This window comes from Pseudorca crassidens, chromosome 3 (assembly GCF_039906515.1).
Source record: "Pseudorca crassidens isolate mPseCra1 chromosome 3, mPseCra1.hap1, whole genome shotgun sequence".
Classification (NCBI taxonomy): domain Eukaryota; kingdom Metazoa; phylum Chordata; class Mammalia; order Artiodactyla; family Delphinidae; genus Pseudorca; species Pseudorca crassidens.
Window position 1 is genome coordinate 34953322 of NC_090298.1, and position 13564 is coordinate 34966885.

A 13564-nucleotide genomic window follows, 5' to 3' on the forward strand; every position below is an offset into this window, starting at 1 on the left:
GCCTAGCCAAATGAGACAATAGATACAGCGAGCCATTTCCCTGAAAATAGTCTGCAGGGCTTTGAGATCTTAGAATAGAAGGCCATTTTTCTTCAATATAATACAAAAATCTTTATCATGGCCTTTTATTTTCTCTCTAAAGACTGCATCCTATGGTCTCTAGACTAAGGATGGCAGAGCCTAGGACTGAGCAGGAATTATTTTCTCTTTCCATCCATGAATTGCTGTGATACCTTAGAAAGCTGCTCTCAGTGTCAGCTTTCCTATCAAGAACTACGGATGCTCAAGGTCACAGAATGTAAAGTTATTTGCTTAATTAAATTCTGTAAGACATTTTAAAGTGTTTATTGGTTGATGGACTGTGTTCTGCTATTTCCTTCCATTATAACATTTTTTTGCAGGCATGTCCATCATTAAAGGACAAATAAAAAAGACAAAACCATGTAAGGATTTCTATTTTTAATGGTGAATATCGTTTTTTCCCAAACAATCCTAGCCATGAAATAGTTTCATTAACAAATTATAAAATACTGACAAGCTTTTATGAATGGAAAAAAAAATTAAACCAGATGAAACTATGTTAATTACAAATTATCCTAACAAAAGAATACTTTATCTTGGGATACCTTTCAGTGTTGCTGAAAATTGTCTCAAGGATGCTTCCAAGAAAGCATTTTTAGGAACTCTTTTATATTTGCTGGCTTTTGGTAACACATTTGGTCCAAAATAAAAAGGATTAATAAATCTCATTTACTTTTTATAATTCCTCTGCACAAAAAGCAAAGACAAGGTAAAATAGTATTCAAGATTTCTAGGGCTTCCCTGGTGGCGCAGTGGTTGGGAGTCCGCCTGCTGATGCAGGGGACACGGGTTCGTGCCCCAGTCCGGGAGGATCCCACATGCCGCGGAGCGGCTGGGCCCATGAGCCGTGGCCGCTGGGCCTGCGCGTCCAGAGCCTGTGCTCCGCGGCAGGAGAGGCCACAACAGTGAGAGGCCCGCATACCGCAAAACAAAAAAAAACAAAAAAAAAAAAGATTTCTATATGACACTGCTATCAGATATGAATTGGACTTAATAAAAATATTATTCACAAAGATTTATTCTCAACTTCATAACAAAAAAATGATATAAATGAACTTATTTACAAAACAGAAACACAGACTCAGACCTAGAGAATGAACTTATGGTTACCAGGGGGGAAGGTTGTGGAGGAGGGATAGATTGGGAAGTTGGGATTGACATGTACACATTGCTACACTTAAAATAGATAAACAACAAGAACCTACTGTATAGCACAGGGAACTCTGCTCAATATTTTGTAATAACCTAAATGGGAAAAGAATTTGAAAAAGAATAGATACATGCATACGTGTAACTAAATCACTTTGCTGTACGTCTGAAACTAATACAACATTGTTAATCAACTATACTCCAATATAAAAATTAAAAAATAAATTACATTTTTAAAAAAGCAAAGACAAGGTAAAACAGTATTCAGGATTTCTATATGACACCTTCGCTATCTGATACAGATTGGACTTAATAAAAAATATTATTCACAAAGATTTATTCTCAACTTCATAACAATATAATTATGACTCTTTTTATCCTTTAGAATCCAGATCTCCTACTGTAATACAAATAAAAACTAAGCCTGTTTTAGAAATAGCACTCTCATTTATGTTCTCAAAAATAGGTACGAGAGCTTTGCCTGTTTCCAATAAATGACAACTATGACTGAATTTCTTTGTTTTTGTGCTCTGAGAGTTATACCCTTAGGAACACATTTCCAGTACACAATACTAAGAACAAAACACTTTCCTTTATATTGTTAGTGGTGATGGTATTTGCCAGACAGAAAAGTTTAGTAACAGAAAACGGAGGGGCTGGATACATAAGCTCTCAGTTTGCTTTTGCTCTTAATTTTCTACTTGACTTTTATCAGAATGTTTAACTCCTATGAAATTTGGTTGGTTTACCTCTGGAAGGGGAACAATAAGACCTACCTCACAAGAGTATTGTAATGATAAAATAAAGGCAATAAACATGTAACTGTTTGGAAAAAGTTAAAAGTGCTCTATATGTTCAAAGTATCATTATTATTTGAAGAACTAATGAATTCAACAATTATTGATTCCTAATATGCACCAGGCATGATTTTCCTTAGCTGTTATGATAGAAAGAGACCCTGCCCTCATGGAACTTCCATTCTAGTGAAGAAAGGAGATGAAGAATCATCAGAAGAGGGGGGAATTCTATTTTTATAACAGTCAGGGAAAGCTTCTCTGGTATCCTCAGCAGAGGCCTGAGTGAACGGAGGAAGTGAGCCATGTAGATATCTGAGGAAGAGCTTTCCAGACATAGACAATAACAAGTGCAAAGGCCCTGAGGCAGGAGGATGCTTGGAATGTTCCAGAAACTTACAGGAAGAGAGTCTGGCTGGAGCTCAGTGGGCAAGTGGGAGAATCCTAGTAGATGGAGTCAGAGAGGTACTGGGATTGAAGCTGACAAGCCAGGGAGGGCCTTAGGGACAAAGTATAAGGAACTCTGAACTTGAATCTAAGGGAGATGGGAAGCTGTGGAGGGTTTCTGAGCCCAGGAAGAAGTGCTATAACATGATTTATATTTTTAGAACATCATTCCTACCACTGTGTGGAGGATAGACTCTGTGTGTGTGTGTGTGTATTTCCACCCAACTCTTCTCCCTCTGCTCTCTGACAACAGGGACCTAATTGTAAATCTCTCAGCATGCACTGCCCTTTCACACCCCAGTGCCTATTCCCTTGACCTGCAACACACTAGTCCCTTCAAACCCTGCCCCATCCTTCAGATCTCCATGCAAATGCTACATCTCATGGGAAGCACTCTGTTTTGTACACTCTTCTATTTTAGGTATTGGTTTCTATGACTCTATCCCCATGAGACTCTGACCTGCCTAAAGGAAGGACTATGCCTTTCTGTTTTTCATTTCCTCAGACTCTACCATAGTGCCTGACACATAGTAGGCCCTCAATAAATATTTGATGCCTGCATAAACAAGTAAATTAACATACTCACATAAGATAATTCTGCCAAATTTCAAGACAAAGCCTCGAAGAATATACATTTAGTCATTCATCACGTCTAGAGGATGGAAGACGTTAAGCCAGCAAATTCACAAAGTGTTGGCTCATTTATATATGATGGTGTAGAGGTAGGAGTGAGTCAGATAAAGGGGGAAGGGGAACAGAATGTGGAAACACCTAAGAACAGGAAACAACATGAGTGTGGAGCTCCTAGCAGAACTGAAGCCCTGGAAACAAGGATAACGTAGGTTGCTGGGGAGCGGATGACAAAAGGCTGGCAGGCTAAGGTGAACTAAATAATGTGGACCTAACTCGATCCAGCTTTAGTTTGAGACCAGTCACTTTGGCAGTGGTGTGCTTGATTACCAGGAAAGACGGTCAGTCTGGCAGGAAGAGGGCCTCTGGGATGCTGCAACAGTTACCCATGTAGATGTGACAGGGACATAAACAAGTAGAAATCCACAGGATGGAGCAGATTACAGGGGTATTGTAGATGCAATATGTACAGTGATTGGTATAGTGGGAGGGGCAGAAATCCCATGAGTACCTTTCCAGAGGGGGGCTAGGAGATCATCACTTCTCCAGTTGAGCTAGCAGATGGAAGATTTTTAGGGGAAACGATGATGATTTCACTTGTATAAGTGTTGCGGTTGAGGTAGCTATGGAACAACCAGGTGGAGGTGTCTAATAGGGAAAAAAATATAGTTATAGAGCTCATTAGGGAATTCCAGTGAGGAAATAAGGATTAGGGAGCCACTGAGTGAAAAATAATAGTTGGTGCCAAAGATTTAGAAAGCACCCAAGAAAGGTGCAGAGGGTGAGAAGTACACAGGGCCAAGGATGAAGTTATGAGGAGTCCTGGAAGGAACTGATAAAGAAAAGGATGGGGCAGCTAGTGATCTAGGTTGGTGGGGCAGCTCTGCAGGCCTCAGCACGTGGTTTACAACTTTGGTTCCAAGGCTGCTGTTGCAGTTAAGGCCTTTCTCAGAAGGCTAGAGGGGGACAAAAAATAGTCCAATGAAATCGGCTTTCTCTTTAAGGACATGACCCAGAAATTGCACAAATGCTCAAATCCCATTGACTTAAACTTGGTCACATAGATGAATCTACACGCAAGGGAATCTGGGAAATGTAGTCTGTCACTGGGCTACTCTGTGCCCAACTAAAACATGGGAAGATTCTAATACAAAAGGGAAGAAGAGGAGATGGGTAGTAGTGGGCACAATTCTGAGACTGTTTTCTTTTAAATATTTTGCTGATATCTATCTCAACAAGGACAGCTTTGACCAGGGAAAATGAAAAAGGGAAAGAGGTAATTCTGAAACCTAAAGCTTTCAGAAAAGGGCAGGTGTGGATGGGAACATAGGTAAGGATACAGCATGGTATGATATGATGAACATGACTAGACCAAACTGAGGGAAACTCCTAGCTCTGCCACTTACCTGGACAAGTTTCTTACCTGCCTACATTCCAGCCTTACATCGGAGAGTCGCTGAGAGGTTTATAGATCCAGTATGTACAATGCTACACACAGGGCCTCACACCTAGTAAAGACTCAAACTCCTACTCCTTTCCTTCATTTCTCCCAATTTTTAGAGGGCAAAAAAAGGACACGCCAAGAGATCAAAAGAAGCTTAAGTAAGAAGGTGGCTAGACACCAAAAACTCTGCCTACTTTGCAATTTTGCCTGGAACCCTGATGTCTAAGCTTAAATGAAAGCCACACTCCAAGGCCAGTCTGGCGCCAGTGCCTGCCACATGTCTCCAGAGGCAGTTTTTTTTTTTTTTTTTTTTTTTCAGAGGCAGTTTTAAGGCAAAGGAAATGTTATTCTGGTTACTCTAGAGCAACACAAGCAGGCAGCCAGGTTTCAAATACCAGAAGCTGCTGGCTGCTTGCAAAGACTTGCAAGGAAAGAGTTTCCTTTGTCTGATTAAAGCAACATTTTTAAAGGTCAGGTAATACTGTATTTATAAGTGACCTGCATCTGTAACCCTATAGATGAAGAAAAGGAGCAAAAAAAAAGCTGCACCTGAAGGCCAGTTGATGGCTCCATCCACTTACTGGGGGAAAAAAAAATCAGCAGCACAAGAATACAAGATTATATTTCTTTTCTCAGGTTTTAATCTTTCACAGCAAACTTTCTACTCTGTGTCTTAGAAAACTCTGGGGATTCTCCCCCTAGGCTGTTCACTTACTCATAAGGCAGCAGAAGTTACCTGGCATGTCTAAAAGAACAGGTCATTAAACTGGAGAGGCCACCAGGAGTGAAAGATCTCGCCTCTCTATTTCCTTTCCAACCTCTACCAACCTTTAGGCAGACAAAAGATGTAGGAAAGAAGCGGTGAGGTCCCCGTGTTCCCTTGAGTTGGGCCAATAACAGTAAGTCCAGGGGAACAATGTACAGTACCAACCACACATTCTGGGACCAAGAGTACAAAGTGAAGATGGCAAGAAAAGAAACTTCTGTTGGTTAGTTTTCAAGGTTATCTATTAAGTATAAACAAATCACTATTATTATTTTAATCACAAATATATTTTTTGTTAGTTTGTCCAAATGAAAGTATGTAGGGAAAAATATCTAACTTCAGTTCTGGTCTAAAACTTAGTGCCAATTTCCCCACTGAGAGAAGAAAAAGAAGAAACGCTAAAAAACATTATCTTGCTTCTATGAAAAGCTTTAATAAGGGACTTCTAATTGGAAGTGTGAAGCACCATTTTTCCTCTGTCAGAAATTCCAGCTGAGGAGAAAGAAAACACTTTGGGGAAAAAAGAGAAATACAGGCCCAATGTTTTGAAAACGAATGCACAAAAATAATCTGAAATGAGTCGGACTTCAGTGCCTATGTGTCAACATTAAAGTAACAACAAAAGGAAAGTCGGAAAGAGTTTTCTCCAAATGGACATTATGTTCCAGAAAACCTTTGGATTTGATTTGCATGCGTGGCATCCTTTTGCCTCTGAAATGAAGTATTTTGGATGCTTTTGCCAGGCATCCTCAGTAGTCACCTGTGTTGGTTTCATTTCTATTGTCCCACATTTATGCTTCACTGCTCACTTCACTGCTTACTAAGCAATTTATGTTAATTTCATATTTATTACAGTTTTCACAATGAAACTGTTTCATGGCACCCATCACTCTGTAACAGAACTCCCCATGGGAAGCAAGTCGGATGCAAATCTTCCAGATCCACACTCTCCCACAATGCTGCATCACAAAATAAAAAAGGGCAAACGAACTACCACTTCCACTCAAAATAGCAGGTATCGAGGTGAGAACAGGTAGCTTTTGTTTTAAAACTAAGAATTATAAAGGAGAATGAGCAAAGGTATAGAGGGTGAAGAGGGTACCTGACACCCAATATCAACTTTGCAAATCATCAGAAGCCCAGGGATTCAGGTGGGGAAAGCAATTAAGCTCAGTTGTTTCAAAGACAATGACTTGGAATAGGAAGAAAGTCATACTGATAGCTCAGTATTTAGAAGACTAGGCTTCGGAGTCAGAGGTATCCAGGCCAAATCTCAGTTCCACTAGTTGTGTGACCTCAGGCAAGTTACTTAACCTCTCTGAAGCTCTGTTTCTGGACCCACAAAAATACTTATATCAAGTTCATGGGCTTTTACAGGCAAACATACACAGAGAGCTTAGTGTACTGTTCATGCACAGTAAACTCAATGAATGGGAGCCATCACTATTACAGGCTGATGATATCATCATTAAATGTAAGTGCCATGCGGTCAATGATTCTTGTCTAGTTTTGGTCGTTGCTAAATTCCAGCAGTGCCCAGCACATAATAGGTATTCAATAAACACTCAACAATTTATCAAAATAAAAGTATAATATTCTTCAGAATAGAACACTTGCTATCACCAAGTCCATCATTTTCTAACACTGTCTCAAAACGGCACCTCCAGAGACTTGGTAAGAGGCCATATTGTCCACTTGAAAATAACTGCTGTTAAAAACGCACATTCTGCTGTGTTTTTCATTTTGCACAGAGATAGCAACCACTATAATCATCTTTAAACCTGAATCAGAGAATTCCCATGTGGTTCAGCGGTGATGACTCTGTGCTTCCACTGCAGGGGGCACGGGTTCGATCCTTGGTCGGGGAACTAAGATCCTACATGCCACTGGGTTTGGCCAAAAAAATAAAAATAAAATAAAAATATCTATAAACCTGAATCAACACATCTGCCCTAACATCTTTTCACTGCTTTTGAAGACATTATAGCTTTTACTTTTAATGTGTGTGTGAGGCAAATAATCAAAGAATACCCTGATGTTTGCTTCAAAGTTAAAACAAACATTTAGCTGAATGATAATAAATAATGGTCTTTATTTGTAACGTTTTTCTATAAAATATAAACGCTATCAAGCTGAGTGATCCAGAGAAAACAATAAAAACAATGGTCGCATGACCTGGTGAACAGGGTTTCAGTGTAGTGTGAATTTCCAAAAGCAGCTCTCATTACCTTTGCAGAGTGCTCCATGGTGACCACCACTTTCGTTTTGGCACTGGACACTAGATCCATAGCCCCTCCCATTCCTTTCACCATCTTCCCCTGCAAAACAAACAGAAAATAAGAAGTACTTCTTGGGACTTCCCTGGTGGTCCAGTGGTTAAGAATCAGCCTTGCAATGCAGGGGACACTGGTTCGATCCCTGGTTGGGGGAATGAAGATCCCACGTGCTGCGGGGCAACTAAGCCTGTGTGCCACAACTAGAGAGATGCCCGTGCACAACGAAGAGCCCACATAACGCAACGAAAGATCCCGCGTGCCTCAACTAACACCCGACACAGCCAATAAATAAATAAATATTAAAAAAATAAAAAGAAGTAATTCTCTTTCATGTTTTTAGTATGTGGCAGAACAAAATTAACTTGCAAGAAGAAGCCGCTGGAATAATTAGTGAAAAAAACTCATTGACCTTCATTGCTTAGTACTTGAGCTTTATGACCTTAATATCCTGTTGTTCTATTATTCTATGGCTGAAGAATAAGTTCAGGATAAATATTATGATGTTACATTCACTGAGTATGGCTAACATTACTTTGTCAACGCTATATTAGCAATATGTCAATCATTGGATAAGAAAAAACTCAAGAACCTTTCCAAAATTCTGGGCACATTACTCTTATTACAATAATATGAGACTGAAATCCACATGCCCCTGACATACATTTCTTTCTTTTTAAACATATACTTGGCACCACTGAGTCTTCAATCACAGACACTTTCTAAAGCACTCTCTTGGATTTCCTGCAGATTAAAATACCATTAGGTAGTAAACTAAGGCATTAGTGGTGTTTCCCTAGTAATGATTAATATGAAAGGTGGGTCTGTCTTTCTAAAACCTGGCACTTATCTTGCTCCTAGAAAAATACATCAAAACGAAACAAGAAAATATATTTCTGTTAAGCAAAAACAGAAAACAGAAGCAGACTTCAGGATCCTTTCACCAAGACCATTCTATTTTTGTTCATCTATCTATCTCCTCATTCATTAAACATTTACCAACCACCTTCTCTGTGCCACACACTCTGAATAATTCCCACTGTCTAGTCTGTCTCCTGGTTACAGAGTTTTGGAAAAAGCAAGTGTCCCCAGAGATGATGAAATAAATTCTTACTCAAGTAGATTGAAAAGAAATGTTTCTAACATTGAAACCTCCTGAAAATTTAATTTATTTTTTTCCTCTTGCTGATTTGACAGTAAACTCTTCCAGGGCTTTCAGCTCCTTTCCCATAATTTCATACCTTTAAGGAAATCAGGCAATACACTCACACCTGGCTTTAAGACACGGTCTCAAATCCCCTGATTTCAGAAACATTTTAGAGGTCAGTGCAACACTGCACGAACATGAATTAGATGGGCAGTCTAAAACAAAGGAGTAAGTAGTCAGGATATCTTCATGGTTTGGAGCTTGCCACTAAATGACATTGGGAAGCAGCTGGCAATGGTTGGGAGGTGGTGCAAGGAAGGAGTGGAAGGGACAAAATGAGTCTGTCTTCAGACATGTAAGGTTGCCATGAAGCAGAATATCCATGTGGAAATGTGTAATTTTATACTTCTATGAGCCATACCGTCACTGAAGTTTTAATAAGTAAAGCACCAGGTCATAACATTTCTGAAGAGAACACTGATACTTTATGGTACAAAATATGGATAAGTTAGAGATAGAAGCAATGAATGTCTATCATAAACTCCAATACTAAGGAAGTTTGGGATTTTTAAAACATCAAAACCCACTAAAGCTATTCCATTTAAAAATGTCTCAACATGTTCTTGCTGTGGTGAGAACATCCAGCCAGTCTGAGCTTCCATAGATAGTGTCCTTGGGCAGACTAAGAGTGTAAGTGCCAGAAGAATGAGGAAGCCAAAGAAAACCAGAAACCAAGCTAGTGTGTTAAACATTCCTTGAATTAAAAAAAAAAAAAATTCCTTGAATTAGAATATACCACAGGCAAATTTTGTCCCCTGTGACACAATGATACTGGTAAAGCTTATGACAGCTTCTAACAGGAAGCTTGTCCATTTTAGGTGCATCTGATGTACATATTTTAAATCATCATCAGTTATTTAAAAAAGATTTATAGAGCACCAGCTGGGTACATAACACTGTGCTGGCAGGAATATAAAGTGCTGTAAAACAAGTTGGAAAGAACCATCTCTTTGTGTCTGTTAGAAAGAACTGTATCTCTTGACTCAATGTAAATGAACAGTCTTCATCACTCAAAGAGATTCAAGTGGTCTCATGTCTTGTCTTCAAAGCACACGCTACAAATTTCAAAGCACTATTTTGATACTTACATGTTTGTTTCCAAGAGTAAAAATTGCACAAGATTAGGTGCAGAACACCTGAGATCTATTAACCCACTGTGTGACATTTGCAAAACACCAAATCTCTTTGTATTTAGGCTCATTATCTACAATCCAGGAATAAGAATATCTGCCCTACCATAAAGTTGTTATGAGGAATGGATGTGGAGTAAACAGAAATTTATAAATTTATTGCCTTACATCTTCAGTCAATGCATTTTACTGAGTGTCTAATACGAGCCTGTCCTGTACTGGGTGCTGGACTTAGAGACGATCAAGACAGGCTTCTTTTCTCATAAACTTCATCACTGGGGGAAGGGAAAGCATCCATGAGTAATTAAAGAGACTTGAACCAAATTTCTTCCCTCTAAAAGAAGCATTCCCCACCTCTTCCTCATCCCCAAGGTAGAGTTAAGTGCCTTTTCCCTGTATCCTTGGCACTATTTGGTATGTAATTCTATCACAGTGAATTTCAACTCTTTTCTTTCTTTCACCGTATTATTATTATTGTTATTGCATTATAAGTGCTTAGATGAATGAGTGGATGAATGGCTTCAAGTAACATAGGTATGTTCAAGTTCTAGCAGAGCACTGAGGATGCAACTGCTAACTGTGTCTGGAGAGGCAGGAATGGGAGGAAGAGGCTCAGCAGGACGTCACAGAGGAAGTGTTTCACAAAAGTCTGCCAGATGGGGAAGAGAACAGCAGTGTCTCCTAAGAGAAAGCATTTCTAGCAGGTTAACCGGAAAACCTCCAAATATTTGGTTTTTGTATTTTTTAAGTAAGTTCATTGTATTAGAAAAAGAAATGAAAACATTTTCTTCCATTTCAATTCCCAAGTGATTTCTGAAACAGAATCAATTACTAAAGGAAAATAATTTATTCTATCTATACCAGAAGAAAAAAAGAGATATAAGACATCCTCTCTGAAGCAAGTGGGAAATTCAACGCCACCTTTCAGCTCGGCTCAGTAGGCACTCTTCTGGGAATCAACTACTTATATATCCCAGTTCTCTACTGCAGCTGGGGTAGCCATGTGCCTGAGTGCTAGACAATGGAAGAGAGGGAGGTGCTACCTGTGGTTTCAGGCTCTGGCCCATAAAAGCCTCTCACGTGTAATCCTTCACGCTCCTTCACCTTCTGCAATCTGGACACTGACATCCAAGGTGTCCTCGCAGATGACTGAGCTTCCCTCAGGCTGGGTCCTTAAATGACCACGTGTAGCAGAGCCCACTTACTCAGAAACATACTGCATTGCTCAATATGAGTGAAAAACACAGGGTGCTAAACCACTGAAATCGGGAGGCTTATTTGTTACAGCAGCTGGTGTGACTAATACAGTGGTGTGTTGCCCAAATGAATTCTATGGAAGGGAGAGAATTGTGTAGAATTAGTACTGTTACAGCTGCATAACAGAAGGGGGACCTGAGAAGGCCTCTTAAGGAGATGTTTTACCACTGCTCTTTGAGGGAGGTGACTATGCCAGATACTGTCCTCGGCACTGTTATCTACCTCTTTATCCCAATGTCCAGCACACTGCTTGACATTTGATAGAGCTGAGATACAGATCTTACCTCCGTCTTCATCTCCCTCCCAGAAACCCAACATCCTAATCAATATACAAAATAAAAAGCTGATAAAAGAGAGAAGTTAAGGAGCTAAAAATGTACCTTTAAATAAATCACAAGAGAGAAAAGTGATGCGGAGAAAAAATAGGCCTATAATGAAGAGATTATGGTCATGATTGAAGCACTGGGCCAGGGTGACACAAAGCGTGGCTTTCTTTTATATCTCATCAGCAAACATGTATTTCTTGAATGGGGCAACTTTAGTTCTAAAATGTATTCTGGCTAGCATAATGGAGAGATGATTGCTGGATACTCATTTCATAGCCAACTCATTTTTTTGCAGTTAAGGACTGACTCTGACATCAAGTACAGAAAGAATACTGCAATAAAATGCACTAGAATGCTGCACAATTATAAAACTTTTCTAAAAAGATACTGACTCAACTGTTATCCTCCATTCACAAATATTTTCAGGGTCTATTATGAACCAGGAACTAAGATAAGAATTAGGAATAAAAAATGAACAAGATCGGGCTTCCCTGGTGGTGCAGTGGTAGAGAGTCCGCCTGTCGATGCGGGGGACACGGGTTCGTGCCCCGGTCCGGGAGGATCCCACATGCCGCGGAGTGGCTGGGCCCGTGGGTCATGGTCGTTGGGCCTGTGTGTCCGGAGCCTGTGCTCCGCAACGGGAGAGGCCGCAGCAGTGAGAGGCCCGTGTACCGCAAAAAAAAAAAAAAAAAAAAAGAACATGATCATCTACCTTTTTTCTAGAAAATATATTTAAACCAAAATCAGTATTTTAAATATATTTTTATTTACTTTGATCCTATTTCCTAATATCAGAATTTTAAAGAAAGTGAAAGAAATTGTTAAAATGCCATTTAAAATAAAACATAAAACATACTGAAAATGATTCTTGCCATCATTTTTATCATAAGTATATAAATAGTAATGGCTTATTTTTAGATTAGTTACCTCTAAATATTCTGCTCTTAAGTGAGAAACAATGTACAATCTACAGAAACAATTTTTAAAGCATTTTAAACTAATGCTATGTGCCCCACTGGTAAATGTGAATCAACTGTAAGAAAAAGGGAAAAATAGCTGTGATTTATTTATAAAACTAGGGCTTGTTGTTTAATATTAAACACCAGAGCATTAAGTATCCACCTCAATCCAAATGTAAGCCTCTTTATTTCTGTCTCACTTTCCCATTATTAAAAAATGTTCTACGAAAGAAAGCGGTCTCTAAACATGTTCCTAGCTAAAGAGCAGGAGAGAGGGAAAATAAAAACATGATATCAACATTTGTTTAAATACAAAGAGAGATGTTATAAAAGATTTAAAAAATTTGCCTTAGTTTAGCAAAGTTATAACAAAGGTACAGCAGAATATTTCTCTTTTCTGTTATCCTTTGTATTCAAAACCAAGAAAAATGTGATTTTCCTTTCCAAGTTTAATTGTATTTCCCAGGACAGGTGAACTGATTATGTAAACCAATTAATATGTAACTAGAAATATAATAATATCTCTATTGCTAAGTAAGTTAACAAAATTGCTTATAACAGATATCAGTTATCAATCATAATATGGGCTAAAAAAAAAAGCATGTCGGGCTTCCCTTGTGGCGCAGTGGTTGAGAGTCCGCCTGCCGATGCAGGGGACATGGGTTCGTGCCCCAGTCGGGGAGGATCCCACATGCCGCGGAGCGGCTGGGCCCGTGAGCCATGGCCGCTGAGCCTGCGCGTCCGGAGCCTGTGCTCCGCGGCAGGAGAGGCCACACCAGTGAGAGGCCCGCGTACCGCAAAAAAAAAAAAAAAAAAAAAAAAAAAAGCATGTCAAAAAAGCAGCACTTGGATAAATTCAAAATTTCATTTTAGTAAGCGCTGTTGCTCCTGTTCTCTCCGAGATCTTGTTTCAATTATCCCCTCTCCACAGCCCCTCTCTATAGATTGTCAACACATTGAAGTCCAGTTTCTCCTTGACCATGCCCTTGAAGTGAGAACTACTCAATCCAGTCTCTAATATTTAATCATTTGATTCAGTACACACTTTGTAGGTTTACTTTATACATTCCTGAAACTTTCTACTACATTTTACACTGTGTT

At 39.3% G+C, this 13564-nt stretch overlaps 1 protein-coding gene across 1 annotated transcript in view; it reads right to left on the reverse strand.

Annotated features, from left to right (window-relative positions):
- OXCT1 (3-oxoacid CoA-transferase 1) overlaps nucleotides 1-13564 on the reverse strand; it is a 144851-nt gene that overhangs the window by 21209 nt on the left and 110078 nt on the right. The window contains exon 14 of the mRNA XM_067730602.1: nucleotides 7540-7629. Within this exon, the coding sequence (XP_067586703.1) occupies nucleotides 7540-7629 (90 nt within the window). The remainder of the gene's footprint in view (nucleotides 1-7539; nucleotides 7630-13564) is intronic.